Source organism: Lytechinus variegatus, chromosome 2 (assembly GCF_018143015.1).
Source record: "Lytechinus variegatus isolate NC3 chromosome 2, Lvar_3.0, whole genome shotgun sequence".
NCBI lineage: Eukaryota > Metazoa > Echinodermata > Echinoidea > Temnopleuroida > Toxopneustidae > Lytechinus > Lytechinus variegatus.
Window position 1 is genome coordinate 75,540,038 of NC_054741.1, and position 25,047 is coordinate 75,565,084.

The window sequence follows — 25,047 nt, forward strand, 5'->3', positions numbered from 1 at the left end:
AATCTGAGCTAGAAGGTCACACTTGTCACCTCTGTCTGTGATATGTTACAAAAATGAAGCCCAGAAAAAATTGCATTCGAAAATAATTATTATATATTTCAAAAATTGAAATATAAAGTGACTGGAAACACCATCCTAATTTCATCCCATACACGTATGTGTACTATTTAGACGTTTCTATAAGACGCCTTTTTACAAAATCGGGGTTTGCCTTGTAGTTTTAGCTTTTCATTCTCAATAATGATTGGTTTCAGGGTTTATTAGTTCTAATACATGCACTTGTACACATGTATATTTATAAGCAAAATATGTATACTTAAACTCTAAATAATTCAAGAGGAAGAAATACAATACACACTTTTCATTACCAATATCAAAATGCATGTGACATATAAGAAAGTTGACATAAAATGGATGTTAAGCAAAAATAGATGCAATTACAGTAAAAATATGACCAGTGGATTTCTCTTCCTGAAAGGCTGAAGACCAGTATAATCAATTTTTTAAATCAGCTGCTCACAAAGTTAAACAATACCCTTAAAGCAACCTACAAGAGGGTAGAAAATATTGAAATATTGAAAAGAAATCAGCGAACCCAATAATCATGCATCAGTTGATAGGTGATTAATGATGGAAATTTTATAAACCTCATATATATCTGCATAGTTTCTTTATTTAAGATAATTCTACACAAGACAGGAAACAAATAAATAAACAGACCTTATAGATATTTCTAATTCATCATGGTTTTATTTTTCAAAGAAAGATATTGGCATCATACAGGCCTAAAGACAAAAGTGAAAATGAAAACAGGTGAAATGACGATTAATAATTACAATTTACTTCCTTGTTTTGATACACAATATTGTAACACTGCTGATTCATTGTGCTTTTGTAGCAAAAACCTTTGTAAAATCCAGTGTGGTCATTGTTGTTATTTTAGATGAAGTATTATTTGATTATGACTGCCTATATACAAGGTTGTATTAAAGTAAAAAGCTACCCTGACATTTGATCAAAAGCAAATTATTATGATTGTTTTTTTTTTATTCTGTGACATAACCTGTTGGCTACCCTCCCATTGATTCCATAATTCTTTTGTTTCCATTATAGATATAAAAAAGTTCTTTGCCTGTTTGAATATTACATGAGATGTATTATTTAATAGCAACATGACAGCAAATACTTCTGTGAAACGATATATTTATCATGAATAATAATAAAAATTATAATTATACTGCTATTAATTATAATAATAATTTTAAAACAACAACAACAATAATAATAATAATAATAATAATGGTAATAATCTGTTCTTGCATAGTGCATACCACATGATGTAACTATGAAAAGAAAGAGAAGTTTAATTTCAATGAAATTTTGTCCTCATGTTTTCTGGGATTGTTTCATGAAAGTTGTCAGCACTAGCAGGTTGTCTTTCTCCGACAGTTAACAGTCAGAGGCCAGTGCTTCTTAGCCAATCAAAAGCAAGGATTTCACTAAAATAGTCAGCACTGACAATTTAGTCAGTGCTGACATCTTTCATTAAACACCCACCAGACTCAAATTGGAATTTCTCTTTCCAAGTAGCTCTAGCTGAAGTAACCTTAGATTTGTGACTTCCTATATATATTTTCCAGGTATTGTTACATGTACTGGCCTTCTTTCTTTGGCTTGGGTCCAAACAAAAGTTTACAAAAAACATCCTTGATATCAGTCAATGTACCGTTAAAAAAATGACATATATATTAGTATGTGTTCAAGCAACCAACCAAAATTATTTTGTTGTGCTAAATCGCAAAATTATTCGATTTCAAATCCTCTACATCATAACTATTTTAGTGCATGTATAAACTAGTAAGGTAGTAGAACAGTGATAAATGATTTACCAAGAGCAAGATCAAATGTCAAATCAGTCACTCTAATGGATAATGCAAAAATATTTGACCTTAATATTTGACCTTTTTTTTGGGGGGGGGGGGTGTATTTTGAACATGAGGTTATTTAAAATGATCCTCTTTAGTTTACCTTTTCAATACAAGTCATTACAATATTTTGCTTAATCCAATTTGATTCAATTCAATAAGAAATACACATTTAAATAAAGATGTATATAATTCAAATATTGATAATCGCACTTGAAAACAGCCGTGATCAGCTGGAGTATTCATGTTAACATTTTTATAAGCAAAATATGTATACTCTAAATAATTCAAAAGGATGAAATACAATACACACTTTTCATTACCAATATCAAAATGCATGTGACATATAAGAAAGTTGACATAAAATGGATGTTAAGCAAAAATAGATGCAATTACAGTAAAAATATGACCAGTGGATTTCTCTTCCTGAAAGGCTGAAGACCAGTATAATCAAGATAATTTGAGTGTAGCTATAATGAGAACTTGATTTCTTCTTGGTGTGCATTTGATCTGATCTTTGAATTCATAAATAGGTTTCACAAATAATGCAACATCCCTGTTCTCGAAGGTATCTTTTTTTTTTACACTGCGGTACGTACAGCACTATGTTGTAACAATCAAATTGAACAACAAATTTTGTATGCTTTCCCTGTTACCATGGCGACAATCCATGCTTTTTCCTCACTGCACTCTTAAAAAAAAATAGTGCCAACTGCATAGCATTGTATGTTTGGGCTTTCTTAATGTATCTTAGGAAAGGTGTACTCAAATTCCATTTCTATGATTTACGGTACTTTGGAGGTGAAAATTGTCTATACAAGCACTGGCCTATGTTGTCGTGCTTACACGCTCAAATTCATGCGATGGAGAAGGAAGCATGCACTTTGGCCATGAGAAGCTCTGGTGCTTCAATCAGAAATATGCAATGTATGTGGTGCTCATAGTATAAGCTTGCTAGCTGATAATAATAGCAGGGCCCGCTGGGAGAACAGTTTTCAGAACTGAAGCGGCTTCCCTGGGTAAATAAACCTGTATTATTATTATTATTATTCCTTATTTGCTTCAGAAGATGAAAATGCTATGTATTGAAACAGAAATTGAAGTGTATAAATGGGGTCTTCTGGCTACCACATATACCCATCACACATTATAATTTCTATACAGAGACCCAAATACAAAATACAGCCCCCTCGTCAATTGAGAACTTGATAAGAAATACACTTGAGTGAATTTGAAAGAATTGCTTGTCATTATTTTAAGTTTATTATGTTTATATTTGTTCTACTTGAAACAGATGGACCTCTTAGTCGTCCATCGTTGATACTGTTGACTCTTTTTGACGAGAGGTTCAAAATCTTCTTTAATCCCATGGTTGGCATGGGAATGTCAGAATACTTGCATCGAAACATGCAACTGAAGATATTCTTGAAATGTGGATGCTTTGCTGCATAAAGTATGGGGCTTATACCTGCGTGGCTCACAAAAAGGACACCAAAGTATGTGCCTCTCATATCGTAGATTCCTGTGGGAAGGTGAATTGTGTAAGGCAAGACACAGATGAAGAAAGCCACAACAACCAGACAAAGATTCTTGGTGATATCGAGTTGTTTCTTGCTGATTTTTCTCCTTTTTGTTGATCTCCGTGATTTTATTGAACTGTTTTTGTTATTACTGACAGAACTTTCATCATCTACAAACACAACTGCATCTTTGACACTGTTATTTTGGGTCATCTTTTGCATATGCTTTCGAACAAAACGGAAGATTGAGATGTAGGAGAAGATGATGATGACAGTAGAAAGGATGAATGCAAGGGCACCAATTCCTTGGAAGATGAGAGCAAGTTTGTGCTCAGAATTCCAGATGCAGACCCTGAACTTTTGGCGATAACCCAATCCACCCAAAAAGAATTGAGGCATGAGAAGGAAGAAGAATGGAAAGAGCCATGTCAAGGCAATCATCCAGGCAACATTGTGATGGGTATACACCTTCATGTAGAGCTTCCGAGGCTTGGTAATCAACATGTATCTATTGAGACTTATCAGAGCCAGGGTCATAGTGCCACTTGTGTGGATGATGATTGTCAGAGATGCGATGAAAGAACAGTACCAATCTGCAAGGGGCCATCTTCCGGATATCACAGAAACTACATGAAATGGTAGGATGGTGCAGCCTAAAAAATCACAGATGCTCAAGTTGACAATAAAGGTATTAGTAATGTCATGGAGTTTGCGAGACAAACCAATAGCAATGAATACCATGATGTTTCCAGTCAATCCAAGGAAAGCGATTATTGAAAAGAGTGTTGACACAATGTAAACATTAAAGAGTCCATACTCATCGTATACTGAAATTTCTTGCTCCGTTACGTTTTCATCTACTTGTTGTGTTTCCATTATGCTGATGTTTCTTTAACTGTACATCTGGTCCAATCAGTCACCTTTTCAATTAAACCTGCATATTGAGACAAACAAATGTTTTGTGATAATTCCCATTTTCCTTAAGTATCTTAAGTTAACTTATGACCAGCCTCTTGTAACTGAAATCATTGTACAGTTCTTATTTGAAGGTACAAATTTTTAAAATGAAATTGTAGGTCTCACCTTGTTTCCACAAGTCCTATATTGAACTTGAATCTGCATGCTGCTTGTAAGGGTTGCTATAGATTACTGGTACGAATATTCACATAAACATCCTACATATGCTGACTTTTCTGATAAACAAAAACCTTGACTTCCTGCCGTAACATATTCCCACAGGATTTGTTAGAAAGTTAATATTTCCTTGTATTAGCATGGTTTCATTCTCCTTCAGCTTGCTTTTAATTTTGAGTTGTGTAGCGTTGGTCTACAAACAGGAGTAATCATTTTTTTTTGAGAATTTATAACAAAGGTGGTTGTTTTATTATGAAATCAATGTCACTTTATAGAATTTGTTTAATTTTAAGCTTTTGGTCAACTTGTGTCTTTGTTGAAGGCATTATGTTTTGGGGTCATCTGTCTTGTTTTAGATATTTTAAAAATGGAAGAATTGGGACCATTTCATGAAACAACTTCTTACACTTTTATCTGAAAGTTGCCATAGGAACAAAGCTTCTTAGTCAATAAAAAAATCAAGAAAAATGCTCAGACCGAACAACTTGTCAAAATATTGATGAAATGCTCTTCTGCTTGACATCATTTTTAAAACCTTGGTTTAAGGGTGCGTTTATGCACCACTTTTTTACCCTAATATCATGATTCAAATCATGATTCTGCAGAATCACAATTGCGTTTAGTCAAAAGTGAAAATAAATGTCTTTCAAATCACAAAAATGAAACACGGAAAAGAGGGCGTTGGAAAGATGTTTCTGTAGAATCGCATACGAAAAACGCAATCGTAATTTGAATCATGATTCTATGACGTCACTGTGTCGGGCTACTTTCGGTTTGACTCTTGCCAAGCTCAAAGCGTGCGCTATGCATGTATGGCTGGTCCAGTCAGTCACCTTCCAATTTAACCTGTAAAGTGAGACCAAAAAAATGTGTTGTGATAATCCTCCATTATTATTTTTTTTGCAATACATTTTCTGAATTAATTAAAACTCTGATTCATTAGCTTCCTATTGTTGAATTCAGTGATGTCTGTGAAATCAATGCACAATTAAAAAGTTACATATTTTTTTCAAATTAAGTTTTCGTTGACGGTCTCACCTTGTTTCTGCAATTGATATTTGAAATCTTCATGTGTGCTGTAGGTGAGAAATCCTGTAGAGATTACTGATTGTCATGGAATCGTAAGTGCTGAATTTACTGATAAACAGCTGGTGTCCCCAACTTTCTGATGTAACATATTCCCAGTTATTTGACAAATGGTATTTCCTTGTGATGATATTTTTATGACTTTCAACTCAGCTAAGTAATATAGAAAGTGCTGATTTAAAGATAAATACCAGTTGTGGTATCGACCTCAAAACGAGTTCAAACAGAATCCAATAAAAAGACCACCCAAGTGTTGGTATGTATAAATGAAAAATATGTGCCAATTGGCTTTGGAACAAAATGTGTAATTGCTGAGGAATGAGGAAAATAAGCACGGAATTCCGTGAAAAGTTGGGTAATTTTCCAAGTAATATTTATACACTGTCCCAAATATACCTTTTTGTGTTAGTTATCAGAATTATCGTTTTTCAGCTAAGAGTTCATGATTCCACATAGGTGAGTTGATTTCAGTGTTCCAGATCTAGATCTAAGATTATATGGTGATTGTAACCTTGATTTTAAAAGCTTTCTCATGAAATAATAATATTGTTTGCTGCAATTATTTATTTTACCTTTAAATAGTTGCATATTCAATGGTGTATCATATATCACCCTGGCTTTAGGTCCTTGCAGCTGTTTCTCATGGTGCATTAACTCACCTCACCTGGGTTGAGTGCAGCCCAATCTGGATCAATTTTTCTCTGAAGGAAAATACACCATCATTGTGTAGCATTATGTAGCATTGGTCCTACATAAGCCCTCCGAGAGGCATCATTATAATGAGGAGTATTACTCATAGAAACTCGTGAAAATTATTTCTGAGTCGGGAAGAAGCAAATAAAACTTTAATTTGATTCAACACATCTGTAAAATTGTTGCTCCGTATTTCAAATTTCTGTGAAATTTATTTCATTTTTTCTTTTCAAGTTGTAAAGTTCATTAGAAAAAAAATACATGAGTTTCTTTGACACTGGTTTTTGCAGACTGCTTGGAAGATTGCACATTTCATGCTTGAATGAACCTCAAACTTTAATCATTGTTTTCTCTTTATGTTTTTGAAGCTCTCTTGTCTGCATCGAATCAAATAGTCACGTTGGTTATTGTTGGTCAATTTTGACATGTTATCATTTCAAAGCTTATGATGAGCTTGTTCAAACTCAATGAAAATACAAAAAATATTTTTGGCAACTTATTGTTGGTTTTGGGATGGCTGGTCACATAGTATTGTCACTTTTAAATTAACCGTAATTATGTTCATTTTTGACAGAATGGTTTATTAAAATGAACATTAGTTAACTCAGATATTAATGTCCTACAACTAATGCATCAATTTGATAGTGCTGAATTACTATAATACTTCCTTGTAAATAATTCAGAATTATTATTTGACCTATTTTCTTTTCCAGTTTCAGTTATGCTATATTGCCCGGTTTCCCTGAAAACAGTGGGCACATAGATGAAATTAATATTCTGATTAAGGGTACCAAATACTATGTTATTGAAATTAAATACTGAATACCACCAGTTCATCAAAATATATGACAAGTTACTGAGAAATTATTACCTCAGATGAGAGATAAATAGGGAACACCCCTCTTTTATAATTTGATTTATGAATGATACTTTGGTGATGTTGTGCTTATTCATTTTGTGCACTAGTATCGTATTGGATAAGAAATAGTTGGTAGCATTTCTAATAAAAAAGAGTTAAAGGTCCTTTGATACTCAAAATGGTATAAATCTGTCAAATTTTCGATTTAGATTAAGATTCATATTCAAAAGTGTCATATTGTATTTTACTTGGTGGAAAAGTTAAGATCATACAAATTTGCGTCAATACTGTATCTAACAGTGTTAGTCTGTTTTGATTTTAGCTTTTCAGTGTACTAGTAGGTTATTGATTTTGTACAGAATTAAATGTTATGCCTATCATTATCTTATTTACAATACTTCTTATTCCAGTCCCTTACTTCTCTTCTTCTTCCTCCTCTTCTTCTTTTCCTTCTTCCTCTTCTTTTCCCTTTTCTTCCTCTTCTCCCTTTCCTCCATTTTCTTTTCCTCTTCTTCTTCTTTTTTCTTCTTCTCCTTCTTTCTCTTCTCCCTTTCCTCTTCTTTATTTTCCTTCTTCTTCTCCTCCTTCTTCTTCTCATTCTTCTTCATCCTCTCTTTCTTTTCTCCCTTCTACCTCTCCATCCTCTCCTTATTCTTCTTGTCCTCCTCCTTCTGCTTCTTCTTTCTCTTCCTCTTTTATTCTTCTAGCTTGTCACACTTTTCCTTCCTCCTTTATTTGGAAATCGTGCACTTTGATGTAATTTGTGACAGCTAGCAACTGGACTGAGACAGGTTTGAGGTATGTTTGCATTTACATACAAATCGGTGGACCAGGGCCTGCTTGAGACTTCTTCTTGAGGTGGTCTAGGGTAGGTTTGCTGAAAGGTGGCCCAATGTTGGTTTGGGATGTTTACATCTGATTTCTTTTCTACTTGAGGCAACCCCAGGCCACCGATTTTCTAGATATTACAGGGGTCTATTTTAGCATTGACAAAAGTTGATTCAATTTGTTGCACCCCCTGTACCAAACAGCTTCTACTCAGGTTTATTACTTTAAGTCATGCACTTACCAGTTCTATTAATCTTTGTTCATCCATTCAACTCCTCACCCCTGTGTACACTCTTATTAAAATAAAAACAATGAAATTTAACAAAGTACACAAAAATTGTTCATATTAAGGAAGGAATATATTTGTTAATTCTCAAACAATAAAATGACTTAAATTCAAATTGTGATTACTGACAAAATATCAGATAAATACAATTGCTCATAAAGTACCAATCACCAAAAAGATATTTTATACACGTATGTACTGTTTTGTTTTGAATTACAGGTTTCATGTCTTGAATATTATATTCAAACTACACTCTAAATGCAAAAGAGTCAATTTCTTTTCGAATCACACTCCTCGCAAAGTGAGACAAGGGAACAGTCATTTTGGATTGTTTTTAAAAATCTTTTGAGAGTGGATTACAGCTCCTTCTGGAGTGAAAATATCTAAAAATATGCATAGTTCACTCCAGAAGAATCTTCAGTGCTCTCTCGAAAGATGCAAATCCCACTCAAAAAATGACTGGTCCCTTGTTTTACCCTGAGAGGAGTACGATTAAGGACCAGATTAGCTCTTATGTATTTAGAGAGTATGAACTTCAATTATGAAATGATAATACACTCTCGAATGATAAATACTACTTAGCTGCTCCGGCTACTTCTCTCCTATTTTTTTTTTTAAATATGGGTACCAACTAAACATACCCTCTGAAAAGATTGAGACTAGACTTTATACAAGATAGGCAATGGAATGTCGGTGAGGGCCAAATAGGACCTTAAAAATGTCAGACGGTTTTGACAATTTTTTTCACTTTTGAACTAGTAGATTTTGTTTACAGACACAATGTAGGTTTGTTTGTAAACTTCTTTGTTAAAGACCCTGACCGGTGTAAAAACAATCATATATTAAAAGAAAGGCAATGATTCATACAATACAAATATACCAAAAATATTCTATACATCTCCTTCCATTTTTAAGAAAGATAAAAATCAAAGAAACTGCTCCTCCAAAGTACGCTTCGATTGAGCACCCCACGTCGCCTGGAAAGGATGACGTCGTTGTGTCTGGAGGGTTGCGATTCCATAGGTTTGTGTACAAAAGCATTGGGTATTTTCTTCCATTTCTATATTATGAATCCAATTTTTTTTCCCGTTTTCAGATGAAAATGGCACTCACAATTATTCACTGTTGAAATTGATGGAAACCTACAACTATTCATTGCCTTCTTTGTGACTTCTTTGTTTGGCTCTTATTGGGCCTAAATTGCTATGTCAGGAAAAGTTGTGATACATAATCTGAATGCAGATAGATTTGAAATCTACGCCAAATAAGCAGGAAATAAAATATGGCAAAAACTAGTTCAAAACTGTAGATTTCATAATTTAAGCATGTAGGAAAAAATATATGTGATATCACTCTGTGATGGAAGTGAAGAAAATGAAATGCGTAATCTGGAAAGCAAAAAAATAACCCAGTTTTTCTGTGTACAAACCTATGGAATCGCGACGCTTCTTACACAACGTGACGTCACGGTCTCGAGGCATTTGAAAAGCACAATAAAGCCTATTTTCTAAGCCGGGTTCGAAGCCCGATAATTGGAATATTCTTAAGCAAAATACTCAGCTGGGAAGGGTGAAAATGAATAAAGCTCACAATGCTGTATTTAGTAGCTTACAAGCTTTCGATTGGTATATAATTTGTCAATTTCATTTTTGGGTCCGGTCTGGGTCTTTAAATGATTAGGTATTGCTCTTCCATCATGTAATCTAATCAACTACCTTTAAGTGCAAACCTTTTTGTTCGCAGAACATTTTGCCAAGATCAGAAATATAACAGGTACTTTGCAAGTGTGAAAAAAAGTTCATGCTGAAATCTGCTGCAAGTTTATTGGTACTTCTCAATTTTGAAAGATATTTGGCAGGAATTTCCAAAGGATTTTTGCATCTCTAGAATCAAATTATAAGAAACGGGGCAACTTTAATTGTCACACCAATCATGGAGCTATTACAGATAGCCCTATGCACCAATCATCACACAACTAAAACTATCCAAATCACTCAATTTAGGGACTTAAGCTTAGTCTTGAAGGTATTCAAAGATGGTGCATTTCTGATGTCTTTAGATCAATTGTACCACTTTTTCAGACCTATAAAACGAAGACTATTACCCTTTTCATAAACCTATCCTCCAATTAGCCGCCTAAGAGTAATGCGGATAATTCAATAAAAATTGCGTTCATAAACTCCAAAAATAAGCCGCATTATTTTTACGACTGCCCGTCCTGAAAAAGGCGGATAATCACCATGACAACTGGACACGCCCCCTCCGATGCGGTTGTGTTGGAAAAGGGTGACCTTGTGACCGCACCATGGCAATTATCCGCATTATTTGGAAATTCGTTCATAAACTCAAAATCATATCCCGATGCTGCTATTATGCGGATAATAGCAGCATCAGAGTAATGCGGATAACTCTTGTCCTCCTCCAATTTTACGACCAAATTATGCTGCTATTAGCCGCCTAATTCATTTTAATTGGGTTTATGAAAGGGGTATATGTTGATAAGAACACGTCCTGTGTCTTAGCCAATGCATTAATGAAGAGGAGCATGTATTGTATTTATATAAATTCTGATTCGTATCAAACAACTGAGAAAAATGAACAGGCATAAGCTGATTAATACACTGATTAATAAAATACATTGCTGGAAAGTTGTAATATCTTTTGAATTGAGCAGCTTAAGCTCTGAGTATGTAGTGTATTAACTTTTGATATTGGGCTTGCTTTAGCTATGATTCAAACTATTCTCTTTTTGTTTTGTAACCAGTTTCTCTAATGGCTATATTAGAGCTATCTATCAGTCAAGGGCAGTTGTACTTTGAATAAGTGTAGATAGAAAATCCATTGGTGGATCCAGATTATATATATGTATATATCATAAGGCTGCGATAGCATGTTGCTTGTTTACATTAGGTCTTTGATCAGGCAATGTGTGGTTGACTATTGAATGATGATTCAAATATACATTGTACATTGATCGCTATTCAGAAGTCTTGTAAATATTGATTACTGATTTCTTTGTCATTCTTATTACTTGGTAGTACCAGCTAGTTCTTGAAGATTCTAACTATTGAAGTATTTGGTAGAAAATCAATACAGGTGTATAGTTCATGATTGTGCTATATGAGGATACTGTACTCCCCTCCTATTTTACAAGCAGTGATATCGGGTTTGTCCTATTTCTATCTCAGGCAAATCTTCCATCAGTGCTGCTATTAACTGTTGTCAGTGATGTAATATTTAAAATTCTCCTCAGTCCCACTGAAGGTGCTGGAATATCAGAGTATTTGCATCGAAACATGCAATGGAAGATGATCTTGAAATGTGGATGCTTCGCTGCATAAATAATGGGATTAATGCAAGCATGGGAATTCAGTAACATACCGAAGTAGGTGCCCCGCATGTCATATATTTTTGTTGGAAGATGAATTGCGTAGGGCAAGGTGCAGATGAAGAATGTGACAACTACTACACAGAGGTTCTTAGTGATCTCAATTTGTTTGTCACTGATTGTTTTCTTCTTTATAGCTGATCTATAAGATTTGATTCTATTTCCTTCTTTATTATTAAGAGTACTCTCAATGGTGTTTACTGATGTTGTTATGTCGTTGCTCTCTTCTTTGTTGGCCATCATGCGCATATGTCGTCGGACGAAGCAAAAGATGGATCCGTAGGAGAAGATAATGATGACAGTAGAAACGATAAATGCGAGGGCACCAATCCCCTGAAATATCTGAGCAAGTTTGTGCTCAGAGTTCCAGATGCAGACCCTGAATTTTTGGCGGTAACCCATTCCTCCCAGAAAGAATTGAGGCATGAGAAGGATGAAGAATGGGAAGAGCCATGTCAAGGCAATCATCCAGGCAACCTTGTGATGGGTGTACACCTTCATGTAGAGCTTTCGAGGCTTGGTGATCAATATGTATCTATTGAGACTTATCAAAGCCAGGTTCAATATGCTAGCAGTAGGGAAGATGATGGTAAGAGATGCTATGGCATAACAAAACCAATCTGCAAGTGGCCACCCATCCTCTGATATCACAGCAGCTGCTTGGAAGGGCAGGAGAACACATGTTAAAAAGTCACAAATGCTCAGGTTGACAATAAAAGCATTGGTTATGTTATGGAGTTTGCAAGATAACCCCACAGCAACAAAGATCATGGCGTTTCCTGTAAGTCCTACAATGGCAATCACTGAAAATAGTGTAGAAACAATAATAACATTGAAGTATCCGTATTCCTCATAAATTGAAATGACCCGCTGTGTTCCATTTTCAGACATGTTTTCCATCAGTTCATCGGAGTCTAGTCCTGGTGTTATCTCCATATTTGCCTATCTTATTCAGATTCTGTTACAACTGTAGATAAGATAAAAAGTAGCATTAAGATTATTATTTCCTTGATCTGGGTAGAATTCCAAATAAAAGTAATTCTGTGAACATTGGATATGCAATATTATAATATTTTGAGATAAGCCAAGGATATTCAGATATAAGCTCCATCATCCATCTCATCTCCACAGTATGATTTTCATGAGACATCTTAGAGTACCCTGTTTCTTTAATCTGGAGCAATTTAGGCCCCTTTGAAAATGTACTTGGGTCCACATGCAGGAGATGATTAGATCTGTATCCTACCTTCAGTTGTTCCTTTATAGCTCCATGCTTTGATCAAGGCATAGAGACATACACAATTTGTCAATGATTGAAGTGCTCTTGGCTGCCTGTAACTGTAAGTACTGAATTGTACAAGCCTCTGCAACAAGACAGTGCATTGTCCAAAATATGATACAGAATATTCATCAAATTGATAACAAGAAATGCAAAAGAGTGCTTACCTGTTTTTCTTCTAAAGATATGTTGGCTTGAAGCCTTAGTGTTGCTTCAGTTTATATGTAACTTGAAGAAGTATGCTGTTTAGTCGTAATGAAATGGTTGAAGCCTATGTCATAAAGATTAGGATAGGAGGAACTTGCTAATCAGTTGGGTGTTTCAACCATCCTGCGACTTCCATCTGCTGACTTGCAGAGGCGCAACCGCTTTTATACCATCAAATATTTTACATAGAAACTTGATCTTGAGGCATGAAGAGACACAGGGATTACATATACAGTTGAATTTCAATAATAGCGGATGTAACAGGAAATGTAATATTACTTTTGCCATATCTGATCTCTTAGGGATTGAAAAGCATCTACTAACTACCACCAGCATTTACAACAACTTCCTCCACATCTCTCTCGCTCCTTCTTTGTCTCTCTCCTCTCTCTTTCTTTCTTGCTCCTTCCTCATCTTCTCCCATCACTTTTTCTTCAGTCTTTGCTATGATAGATGCTAGTTATGTCTTTATGTTGTTAATATGCTCATATGCAATCTTCCAACCTTTAAGGTTTATTCAGACACAGTAAGATTTTTTGTTTGTTTAAAATATGGGTAACTATTTTTTTTAAAACGGACATACTGAAGCTTAACGACATGCACTCACCAGGGTAAAATCGCATGAATGACTAAAATGCTACAGCAAAAATAATATATAATAGAACCCAAACTAGACAATGGATGCTAAATGGTGAGCCATGATTGGCTGTCAAGGTAAACAAGTTACGCTTAGTACCAACCGTAAATTGAAGTAAAGCAACTAAATGGACACAAACTTGCAAACTCCTTCTGGTGGCACAGAATCGGGTTTGCTAGCCGGATATACTCATGCCTCAAGTAATTCCTTCCTTGGCTGAGCACCTTAAACCAAGATGGACAGTATTGTTCAGTGCATGCTTGGTTGATCAGCAAGTGGTTAGCAATAGCCAAACTGCCACCACCATCCGTCGCAGTTATTGCGGTACATTTTCTGCATGCGCACAGAGGTTGTGAATGCGCGCTAATTTGACAATTTCGGATAGAGGTGGGCACATGATAGCTAATGCAATCTGCTAATCATTGGGTTGTACTCCCTATGTACCAGGCTTCACAACGGCACTTACGCTCGTAAATAACACAACTGCAGTGAGAGATAGGGAGCACATCCTTTCGAATAGCTGAGATCATTTTGTATGTGGTAAATACCATATGCTCTTCAATGCTAGGGAAGGCACAAGATATTGCTTTCTTAATTTGCATCTCAAACTTTTGGAAAGCTTTCCCTTGCCACGGCAGTTTGAGGTAGATTGGGCATTTTTCTTTAGCGAAAATAATTTTTTTTAAAGTATGTGCATTATAGTTTTTGCATGTGTGCTTAACAATGAGGTTTTTTGGTTTAAGTAGTAATTTTCATTTCAATCGATGTGCATATATACTTTTGAATGCAAAACCTCTATTGCTAAAAGGTGGATTTCATGCATACAGTGCTTTAGAATTCAAGTTCATATACTTAGAATTCATCAAGTGAATGAGATGTTATTGTGACCAAAGGCCATGATGAGACAATGATTCACAAGAGAAATTATATACCTGTGATGCATGTTATTGTAATCCTTATGGCATTTTCAAAGACACAGTGTGTTGTGTAGTGTTCTCCTTGCTGCCAAACATAGTTTTGGTGATCGATGCACCAATGTTGTTTCATTTTTTTTCTTTTACTCTTAGCTACTCCATTTCAAGTTATTTCATTTGAAGTGGAGTAACTAAAAGTTTCAACAGAATGAAATGGCATCACCCAAGGCGAAAATAACGATGAAATCATTAATGCACAAAATTAGCAAGAAAGACTCAGAAGTTTCAAAAGAAATATAATCTAAACTGCTTGAAGCCAATTACTGACCAATGTTGGTCATACAGAAAAATTCAAAGGTACCAATCACCATCTACTAATAGGTCTCATTTAATCATAGCATGTTGATATTACATAAATAAACAAGAAGCATTGCTATAGTAATTCCAATCTAGAAATATAACATGTCTATAGGCTCTTTGAATGATCATTAACTCACTATGTGTGCTTTTGACATAAAGGCTCAAAACGGGCCCCATTCTTGAATAAACTTGACTTTATATAAACATCAATTAGAAGCACTCTGAACCAGACAACCAAACAACTGATTAAATAATTTTTTGGCATAATCAGAGCATAATGAAATACCTGATGTGTGGATATTTTTTTTCCATAGTTGACTCTCATTGAAATGCAACATATTTATTTTTGCATTTATTCCAATAATGAATTGTAACATTCTTCTAAAGTAAAATGTCAGATTACAATTGATAAGAAGTATGGGGATCAATTGATTTCCCATTTCAAAACGATATGCAGACAAAGACTATTTAATTGAAAAAATGCTTTCCATGGCCTGTCTTATGACAAATCTTAGTTATAAATAAAATAAAATGATTTTCACAATGTATAATGTGATTCAAAGAAAGAACGTGGAGTGGTGCATTAGGCTAATGGATCAGAAATAATATGTTTACTATAAATCAGCGCTTCTCAACCTTTTCTTACTCGAGGACCACTTTGACTCTCAATTATTTTTCGAGGCCCACCTACCAATATTTTAAGAAAGCAATATGACTACTTGTCTCGACTCAAAGATAGATAATGATTATAATGGGCATATTAGTGCGTATAACTTTCAGTAGCCCGGCCTTTGCGCCCCTCCAAACGTATACAACAAATGCTGAATACCTTCAACATTCGACACACATTGCTTATGATTTTGTATCACTGCCAGTCATGATGAATCAAAATTTAATGTATTCAGGGTCATATTTTCTTACAGTTACATTCAGAGACTTTTCCATTTGTTTCTAACTCCCTCGCCCTTTTTAAATTGCTTTAAAAAAGACCATTTTGATGAAAGTATGTTTGTGTGAAATTTGAGCACGAAGCCCTGAAGCATGTTCGAAACAAGCAGTTCAAGAACTAACTGCATTTGCAAATGGGCAACAAAAACTAAATTATACACAATTAAGGTTCACATCAAAGTTAGATCGAAACCATCATAATCTGTATGCATATTGCAACATGCATAAAGCATGCTTTTAGCTTTGTTTGACCCACGTAAACTGAACAAACATAACATATTTGGGCTGTCGGACAGGTCCAGGTCTGTAAAACATACTATAGTTTTTTCTACCTCTGGAGCTTCTCGCAGCCCACCGTTTGAGAAGCGCTGTTATAAATAATCAGGATTCCCATAACAAAGAAATATCCTGTGGTGTTCCTCAAGGAATGCTTCTTGGTCTATTGCTATTCTTTCTTTATGTAAATACTTTCAACATAATTCTGATTTATGTAATTCATTCTTCGTGATGACAATTAAAATATGTTCTTGAATTGCAACCATCTAATCCTTCTTTATATCGTAAACAATGAACAAAAATTGTTCAAGCCTAGATCAATTCCATGAATTATTCTTAGATGCAAAAAAACCCCAACAGGTAATTTGCATGTACAAAATACATCCTTAACCCTATCTGGGGGGGGGGGGGTGCCACACATTTTTTTTAACCGTGCTGCTCACTGACTTTTTACTTTCAAGTCTTGCATAACTATTGAGACCAAATTTGTGTCACCTAGGTACGTTGTTCCGAAATTACGCAACCTTATGTAAGTGCATGTCAGAACAAAAATTGCTCAAAAACATGATTTCGTGTACAAAGTCAATGTAAATTGCATTTTCAACCAAAAATCATAAATGTATCATTATTTTTAGTTTTATTGGTCTAAAAGTATGTATTTTTTGCTGTTTAGGATCTTAGAAGAGTCCCGAACGAATTTCATTGAATAAAAAAAGAAAAAAAAGAAAGACATAAGAAATTGCAAAAAACAATATAATACATAAGAAATTAATCTGATGTCACAATTTTTCTTCATGTTAACTTGCTAAAAACACCATAAAGAGTTTCTATGCCAAAAATTAGAACATTTGGAGCATTATTTATGGAGTTAGAAGAAAAAGTATGATTTCTTATACTAATTATGCATAAACTAGCATAATTACTTAATAACAATTCGCATGAAATAAAATACTATACAATTTTGTAGATTATATCCCAGACAACCTGCGTCCCAATTTTCGTCGCGACCGCGCGGTCGACGGTGGAGATCTCAAGGCCCCCTCGGCCATATGAACTCCCAAAATACCCTGGCCTATATAGGGATAAAAAAAATCAAGTCAACTTAATTCCTTGGCATTTATATAGAATGTAGTTGGAAGACCAGTAAATTAATGGGCATATGTTTCAACTATTCTGAAACTGTATGTGAGTCTCTTGTAATTAAAATACACATATCAGTTTTGTCCTTGATCTATCTCACTCAGTCACATTTCCATCAGAGCTGTTGAAAGCTGATGATGATTACATATCATTCAAAATTTTCCTCAGTCTCCTGGATGGTGCTGGAATGTCTGAGTATTTGCATTGGAACATGCAACGGAAGATGATCTTGAAATGTGGATGCTTTGCTGCATAAAGAATGGGATTTATGGAAGCATTGAACACCATTAACGTCCCCAAGTAGGTGCCCCGCATATCGTATATTTTTGTTGGAAGGTGAATTGAGTAAGGCAAGGTGCAGATGAAGAATGTGACAACTACTACACAGAGGTTCTTAGTGATCTCAATTTGTTTCTTACTGATGGTCTCCTTTTTAGTCGATGTATATGATTTGACTTCATTATTATCGTGAGCTCTCTCATTGATTTTCACTGATGCTCTGTCATCACTCTCTTTTTTGGCCATAACGTGCATGTGTTTTCGGACAAAGAGGAAGATGGAGGCATAGGAGAAAATTATTAGAACAGTGGAGACAACAAAAGTGAGTGTACCAGATGCCTGGAAAATGTGAGCATCTTCATGCTCAGAGTTCCAGAGGCAGAACTTGAATTTTGGCCGATAACCCAAGCCACCCAAAAAGAATTGAGGCATGAGAAGGACAAAGAATGGAAAGAGCCATGTCAAGGCAATCATCCAGGCAACATTGTGATGGGTATACACCTTCATGTAGAGCTTTCGAGGCTTGGTGATCAATATGTATCTATTCAGACTTATCATAACCAGGTTCAAGATACTAGTTGAAGGAGTGATAATAACCAGAGATGCTATGACATAACAGACCCAATCTGAAAGAGGCCATCCATCCTGTGATATCACAGCAGCCGCTTGGAAAGGCAGGAGAACGCATGTTATAAAATCACAAATGCTCAGGTTGACAATAAAGGCATTAGTTATGTTTTGGAGTTTACAAGATAAAGCAACAGCAATGACGACCATTGTATTTCCTGTAAGTCCTACAAAAGCAATCACTGAAAATAGTGTTGAAACAATAATAACATTGAAGTATCCATACTCCTCATAAATTGAAATGACTTGCTGTGTTCCATTTTTGGTCCCATTTTCCATTAGGAAATTGTCAAGGGCTGGTGGTGTCTCCATATCTGGTCTGCCAAAACAGCTGTCAGTTATAACTGCAGATAAGATTGAAAATATAAGGCAATATTAAGATTATTAAGATTAACATTGTATTGATTGGAACAATACCTATAAATCATACAAGTTGCTCAGTCCTTGAGGGAACTGATGAGCTGGTCGTTTAGTTCAAATCCTGCTTTGATTTGTATTAACAAGCTGCTTGCAGGATTCCTGCAGAAAAGATGTCGTTCAGGTGCAGGTGTTTCCATTTACTGACACCCCTTCCCCATTCACTTTTGTACAGGTAGTGAATATTCATTAGTGTCTCATGTATTTTCCTTCAAAAAGAGGCGTGGCCAAATTCCCTTTCTGTGATTGGCTTTTATTGCTAATGAATATCCATGAGCCATCAACATTTTTGTATCGCTGATTTCCCCTTTTTCACTGCGTGAAGAAAACAAACCTTTTCAAAAATAATCATTCTCTTTTATCTTTTAGTGAGAAAATTTGGAAATGGGTAATAAATGATGTCTGAGGTGTGGTTTTCGATCCTGGGATATTTAAATGGTATGAATCTGACGAATATTTGTTCTCATTATAACCAAGTTTTGGGGAGTGACTGGTCGTTGCTTGCTTTGTGGGCATAAACACACATGTGCTAGTGATAATAACAAGAAGGGAATTTATGAGTAAGTCAGCAGCGAAATTTTGTCTATTTGGCCTGATGAGTAGATCTTTAATAATAACAATAATAGTAAGGAGAATAATTCTGCTTTATCGATATTGTGAAATGAGCCACTTACTCCAACATACCTATGACTTGATACTAGGTTTTAGGGAGCATGAATTAACCAGCCAGGTTGCTGGGTGGACTATGGCGCCTGCCTTTGCCGACCCTGATCTGGCAGGGCTGGTACAATGCGAGGGCAAGACCCTGGTACAGTGTCACCATTTTTATGAATATTCATCATGTGTACAACAGTGAATGAGGGAAAAGGGTTGTCAGTAAATGGAAACACCCTTCAGGTGCCTTATTTTGTATAAACACCAATCCGAACCTGGTAAAGTGTCTATAATTGAATACATAGCAAGCATCAAACCTCTAACATTTCTATACAATCAATGCACATTCTTTATGTCTCACATGACAAGCTCTTGTAATGTGCTTTCACTCGCAGAAACCTCAGAATTTGAATAGTACTAACATGCCATTATATTTTTCCTGAGGTATTAAGGAATAATTTGCTTTCATATCAGCAAATATGTGGTATTTAGAGATCATTGTAGAATTCCTGACCGGAAATTGGTAAATGTGACCTACCACACCAAAAGCAACAATAAATCACTCAGAATGATTATTTAAAAACATTTTATTGAGCGTGATAAAGTGCATCATAAGCTTTAAAATGTGTAGCTTGTCAATATTGATCAACAATAACCTGCACAAGTATTTGATTGAATGTAGAAGAAATTTAGTGAGAGGTTTAAAGAATATGAAGAAAACAAGGTTTGAAGTTTGGGGTTCACTCAAGAATTTTACTTTACAACTTTAAATTTCAACACATGAAAGGAGAAAATTTACTTTTTGAGATATTCTCATTTTTGTCTCGCCTGCATAGCAGAGCGAGACTCTAGGCTCCCCTTTTCAGATGGCGGTTGTGTCAACATTGAAATCTTAACCAAGGTTAAGTTTTTGAAATGTCATAACTTTAAAAGTATGTGGACCTAGATCATAAAACTTAGACATAAGAGTAATCAAGTATTATTGAATATTCTGCTTGAGTTCAGGTTACATGATGAAGGTCAAAGGTCATTTAGGGTCAATGATCTTAGATCAAGTTGGGGGAATCAATATCGAAATCTTAACCAAAATTAAGTTTTCAAAATGTTGTCTTAACTTTGAAAGTATTTGATCTAGTTCACTAACTTATACATAAGGGTAATAGTGTATCACTGAAGATCCTGCCTGAGTTTCAGGTCACATGACCAAGATCAAAGGTCACTTAGGTTCAACTAACTTTTTTTTATTTTTTTTTATGTGTTTTATTGGTATTCAAAATCACATATAATCACAATATTTACAGGTAATTGGAATGATTTGAAACAGTTCAAAAGCAGTAAAATCACAAAAACAAAAATGAAATAAAAAAATAAATGAAAAAAAAAAAAAAAAGGTGACATAAATCAAAATAAAACATTGGACGATACAGGTTACTCTAAAGGGAATACACATCGAGATGAATTTACATGTATAATCATTTGTAGCATATTACTCTGTGCATTGTACAAGTCTCAATTTAAGATACAAAAACAAATAGAATGGAAAAGGGGGAACTACCTGTATCTAAAATAAAAATCATATATCAAATCGCCACTTCTTAAAGTGTACAGTGAGTTTGTTTCTTTTCTTGGCTAGGTGATGCTCAATTTCCTTTTGTTTCTTCACAAAAATTTTAAATAAATCCACATTTGGTAAGGTGTTCTTGAATTTACAAATATAAATATAATATTTGGCCAATAGTAAAAGGTAAGTAACAAATCTATCCATTGATACACCAAACAATTTTTGAAAATTAGTCAGATTAAAATCTGAAATATGTTTTTTTATCGTAGTCAATAGCAGATTCCAAATTGGGGTAACCTTATCACAGTCACAGAACAGATGAATTATTGATTCCTCTTCATTATCACAAAATGTACAGTTTGGTAAATCTTTCCTTTTGATTTTATACAGAAATGCATTTAGAGCTATAGTATTATGAAAAATCTTAAAGTAAAAGGAACAGAGTTTAGTATCAATAGTACAAAAGAAATTGGCTTTATGTACCTTTTCCCACAAAGTGGGTACAGGGATTGATGGGCATTCATTCAAGTAGTTGTACCGTCTATCTGGAAGATATTGCACATTCAAAATTTTATAGGCATAACATGGTACTTTTTTCGCAGTAATCAGTTTAGTAATCAAAATATCATGAACATGTACATTAGTCAAAACTGTTCTATTAAACCACTCCATTGGAATATTTTTCATTAAAAAATTGTATTTTCTCCTATCAGACACAGGAATATCAAAATCTAAAATAAGTTCTTCAAACAATTTATGTCCAGGATGAGGTGGATTCAATAAGTCTGAAATTACAAAAACATTCTTCTCATGCCAAGATTCATAATAGAAGTATTTTTTGGATTTTGATCGAATTAATCTATTAAACCATAAGAATTGGCAATGCCCCATCTCAGAAAATTTACAATGAAATGATTCTATAGAAGCATATTCTCTGAAATAATACCATGAACGAAGCGAATCTGCAATTTGTAAAACGGTTTCTGGGGCATATGATTTCCACAAAATATTAGGATCACTATGAAATTTTTCTAGAGCTGAGATTTCAATTGATTTCCAAACAGACTCAAAATTATCATCAAGTAGGTGTTTGACCCATGTCATTTTTTGGGATAGAGCAAATGATAAGGATCAATCATCTTTAGTCCACACTGAGTATAATCATTACACATAAATGATCTCTTAACCCTATCATTACCACCACTCCAAATAAATTTGAAGAACAGACTATTAAGTTCCTTAAAAAATGACTGTGGTATCTTTATACTGAGAACAGAAAAAAGATATAACAATTGAGGGAGGATAAGAGATTTGATTACACATATCTTACCAATCAACGAAAAATTTCTCATTCGCCAGCAATTTATTGATTGGGTCATTCTTTTTAATTTTTCTTTGTAGTTCAAATCAAATATCAACCCCAAATTCATAGAAAAGTTGACACCTAAAGATTTAAAACTTGTTGATTTCCATGTAATTCCATGATTACTTAACGGAAAATCTTGACAACCTCTCTTGGAACCAATCCAAATTGCTTCTGTTTTAGTTAAATTCAAGTTACAACCAGAAATTTTACCAAACTTATTCAAAATATCCAACAAAATGTTAAATGAATCTCTAGCCCCGTCTACAAAACAAACCGAATCATCTGCAAATAATGATATTTTTACCTCTTGATTCTTGACCTTAATACCTTTAACCTGATTATTCTGTCGAATAGAAATAGCCAATATCTCAATAACTAGTAGGAACAGGTAAGGAGAGATAGGGCACCCCTGAAATATACCTCTTTGCATTGAGATGCGATCAGTCAAGGAACCATTATTCAAAACATATGTCTGTCTGTTTGAATACAGAGTTTTTATCCAGTCAATAAACTTAGAACCAAAATTTAAATGTTTTAAAGTTCGGAAAAGGAAGTTATGATTAACACTATCAAAAGCTTTTTCAATATCAAGTAATATTACTGCTCCAGGAATGTCATTTGTCTGTGTATATTCAATGATATCAAAAATTAAACGCACATTGTTGCTAATATTTCTGCCCTTTAAAAAACCAGACTGATCTGGATGAATAAGATCATGCATAAAACAAGTAATGCGATTGGCAAAACATTTGGCTAGTATCTTATAATCAGCAGTCAAAAGCGTTATAGGTCGATAATTTCTAACAAACAGAGGGTCTTTATCTTTCTTTGGGAGTAGTGTTATAATTCCATTCCTCTGAGAAATTGATAACACACCATTTTGAAGGGAATAATTGTATGAATCCAATAGTAAATCACTAATATCAGCCCAAAATACTATGTAAAATTAAATAGGAAGGCCATCAAATCCTGGGGTTTTATTCATCTTCATAGATTTAATAACATCAAAAATTTCATTTTTGGTTAAAACTTTGGCCATGTTGGGGTTATTTGAGGAATTGTCATCTTAACTGAAATTTTATGGATCGAGTCCATAAAACTTGGACATAAGAGTAGGCTGATCAAGTATCCTTGTGTGGAGTAGCGCGCTCAAAGTGTGTGAAGATCGCTTCCCGAAGAACATTTGTGTTCTCACTTGCAAGCACTAAAATCAGTTAAACGAGGCAAAGCTATCTTGAAAACTACATCGCGAGGTGGTTTTTTGAACCAGTGTGGAAGACCGCTTCCAAGATTGCTTTGACCATTCTCACTACCCTTTAAACTAATTTCCACCGAACTTCTTTCCAGTAAGCTAGATATAGGAAGGTAGTGAGAAAGGTGGCTAGTTCTGTGAGCAAAGTGCTCTAGGTTGTTTGCCAATAGGGATACCCCATAGATTGTAAATGCCAATATGCAGTAATTCTTTTAGTAGGTTTCTCCCTTGTTACATCAATCAAGGTTTGTAGTCTCTACATAGAACATATCAATGTCCCAAGACTCTTGGCTGCCCAATTGTCTTTAAATATTCAAGGTGTGTACTTGCATCAGAGTGAACAATTAATAGAAGTAATTATGCGCTGTGTTCCAAATATGGGAACAAAGTTTCAATAATTGATACCAAAGATGTCTTACCTGTAAATGTTCTAATGAGATGATATCTTGAAAACTTGGTGCTGCATCGGAGTTCATTTATCTTGAAGATGAATCACGTTTAATTGTGATGGTATGAAAAGTGACCACATTGAAAGACGCACAGTCTTTGGACTAACAGCAACATGGGAGAAACTTCACAACTGCATTGACTAACAGCTTCGAGCAGTTGTTTTATATCCTTGTTTCACTGTCCTGCAACTTTCATCTGCTAAGTAGCAGAAACATAACTACTTTCATACCATCAAATTTGTGTTGGAAACTTGATCTCGAAGATTTTGTTGACAAAGGTACATTACTTTGGAAGTAGTATAATGACAGATATAACAACAAATGTCATAAATCATTATTGTCATTAATGATCATATTAAAATTGAAAAGTGCCACCAGCAAATCCAAACATATTACTTCCTCACCCTCTCTCTCCCTCCCACACTGTCTACATATATAAACCCCTCAAAAAAAGTTCCGCAACTCAAGTTTGAGTGCTAATAAATTTAGTAGTATGCCATCATCATATCGAAAAGTGGTATCAATGGAAAGCATGATTATTCCTCTTTACAATCATGTGTCATTTGTAATGCTAGTGTTATCATGGAATACACAGACATGATAATACGCAGCAATGTTAGAAATGAAATGTTGCAAAATGCATCGTTTCCAAGCATGCCAATAGCGAATTTCCAATTGTTTTGAGGATGGACCGAGTGCATTCACTGTCGCCGGCCGGCCAGCATGGTGGAAATTCTATAGAAATGGAGACTCTTGTTAGCAATCAATGCACTTTGCAACATTTCACTTCTGACTTTTCTCAATGTTCATGGTGACTGCATATTCCATGATTACATAATCACAGCAAATGGCATGTCATTGTAAAGAGGAATAATTCAGCTTTCCAATGAAACCAGTTTCATCTTTTATACTTCATTAACCAAAGAGATATCATCCCCCAAATCTGAGTTGCAAAACTTTTT

General features: G+C 34.7%; 3 protein-coding genes across 3 annotated transcripts; all 3 read right to left on the reverse strand.

Moving 5' to 3' along the window:
* Positions 1-1,461: 1,461 nt before the first annotated feature.
* Positions 1,462-4,654, reverse strand: LOC121409036 (alpha-1A adrenergic receptor-like). The gene is made up of 2 exons (XM_041600820.1): positions 4,529-4,654; positions 1,462-4,379 (listed from the first exon to the last, which is right to left on the reverse strand). The coding sequence occupies exon 2, from the start codon at positions 4,319-4,321 to the stop codon at positions 3,176-3,178; it is 1,146 nt and encodes a 381-aa protein (XP_041456754.1). The 5' UTR covers positions 4,322-4,379; positions 4,529-4,654; the 3' UTR covers positions 1,462-3,175.
* A 6,174-nt stretch (positions 4,655-10,828) lies between these two features.
* Positions 10,829-16,745, reverse strand: LOC121409037 (5-hydroxytryptamine receptor 1F-like). Its single transcript, XM_041600821.1, has 2 exons — positions 13,166-16,745; positions 10,829-12,686 (listed from the first exon to the last, which is right to left on the reverse strand). Exon 2 carries the CDS (start codon positions 12,653-12,655, stop codon positions 11,516-11,518), a length of 1,140 nt encoding a protein of 379 aa, XP_041456755.1. The 5' UTR covers positions 12,656-12,686; positions 13,166-16,745; the 3' UTR covers positions 10,829-11,515.
* Positions 16,746-16,924: 179 nt separating this feature from the next.
* Positions 16,925-20,647, reverse strand: LOC121409637 (octopamine receptor beta-2R-like). Its single transcript, XM_041601545.1, has one exon. It carries the CDS (start codon positions 18,696-18,698, stop codon positions 17,622-17,624), a length of 1,077 nt encoding a protein of 358 aa, XP_041457479.1. The 5' UTR covers positions 18,699-20,647; the 3' UTR covers positions 16,925-17,621.
* Positions 20,648-25,047: the final 4,400 nt, after the last annotated feature.